General features: G+C 45.1%; 1 protein-coding gene across 1 annotated transcript in view; it reads right to left on the reverse strand.

Annotated features, from left to right (window-relative positions):
• The window catches only part of Slc26a8 (solute carrier family 26 (anion exchanger), member 8), a gene marked incomplete in the record, with an annotated part of 70,536 nt that overhangs the window by 38,228 nt on the left and 30,795 nt on the right, over positions 1-1,513 (reverse strand). The window contains 1 exon segment of the mRNA XM_013516889.1: positions 368-517. Within this exon segment, the coding sequence (XP_013372343.1) occupies positions 368-517 (150 nt within the window).

The raw sequence follows: 1,513 nt of genomic DNA on the forward strand, positions 1-1,513 counted from the left end.
AAAGCTGGGCGTGGTGGCACACACCTGTAATCCCAGCACTCAGGAGGTTGAGGCAGGAGGATCATTGAGAGTTTGAGACCAGCCTGGTGTATAAAGTGAGCTCACAGCTGGCCTGAACTGCACAGTGAGACACTGTCTCAAAAAGATAAAATAAAATAAAATAGAATGACCTGAGCCACTGGGCATGATGGCACATGCCTATGATCCCAGCACTTGGGAGGCTGAGGCAGAACCATTGCCACGAGTTTGAGACCAGTCTAGGCTACGTAGTTAGTTCAAAGCCAGTATGAGCTATGTAGTGAGACTTTGTCTAAAAAAAAAAAAACCAAAATCTGAGCCATGGAATCAGGGCATCAGAAATACCTACCAGAAATAGTTCCATGGGAAATTCAATGGGATAATGATTGAAGGAAATTCGGATACATTTGTTGATTCTCAGAGCAACAACAGCGGTTAGAAAAAGTAGGATGCTGGTGGAATTAGCTTTTGGGAGAGCCACACAGTAGTTAAGGATGTTCTGAAAGAAAACAGAATTACAGAGGCTCGTAGAGGGTACAGGAATCGCCTGAATCTGGAGAAGGACACATCTCTGCGTTAGTTAAAGAAGAAGTCTGGGGGAGGAGGGTGTTACCGGCCCCGAGGCTTGTCATTGTTGGTGGTGTTTTTGTTTACGTATTTGTTTACGGTACTGAGGATTGAACCCAGGGCTTTTGCCCTTGAGGTGTGATCAAGATCTAGACTTGATGAATGTTTTAAATTTTTAAAAAATGAGCACAGTAAAAGGTACAGTCACATTAATCCCACTCAGAATATTCCCCCTCAGGTTGAACACACCCATCCCCGCCTTCCTGCCACTTTCTGAAGCAGCTCTGGAAGCGCTCTTTCATGAGGGTCTTCACTTGTGCTGCTGTACATGTCTCCGTGTGCTGAACGGATTCAAAATGTTTCCCTTTCTCGGTCGTTTTCACTTTGGAGAGGAGCCAGAAGTCACACAGTCCAGATCCAGGGGGTAAGGTGGATGAGGGCGACATGGGGTGTTTTTTATTGAGCCTGCTTTTTGGCTGGATGTCACTTAATCACATTTTTAAATAATACCTCGTAAGGACATGAAAGAGGACTTCCAGAGCTGCTTCAGAAAATGGCAAGAATGGTGAGATGTGTTTGAAACAAGGAGAAGGATTTTGAGGGAGATGAATGGGATTGTGTCTTTTACTGTAACACATTTTTAAAAATTTAACCTTTCAGACATATGTTTTGATCGCCCCTTGTATATCCCCATCCCCCTTTTTATTTTTTATTTTGAGACAGGGTCTCACTAAAGTCTCTAAATTGCCTGGACAGGTCTGAAACGTTCAACCTTCCACCTGCAGCCTCCCAAAGTGCTGGGATTACAAGCGTGTACCACCATGCCTGGCTGGCACCAAGATTTTCATGAGCATTCAGTCTGGCCTTGAGCTCACTTTGCAGCCCAGGCTGGTCTCGAACTTGCAATGATCCTCCTGCCTCAGCCTCC

This window comes from Chinchilla lanigera, unplaced genomic scaffold (genome assembly GCF_000276665.1).
Source record: "Chinchilla lanigera isolate Chin_1 unplaced genomic scaffold, ChiLan1.0 scaffold00036, whole genome shotgun sequence".
In the NCBI taxonomy this organism is placed as follows: Eukaryota; Metazoa; Chordata; class Mammalia; order Rodentia; family Chinchillidae; genus Chinchilla; species Chinchilla lanigera.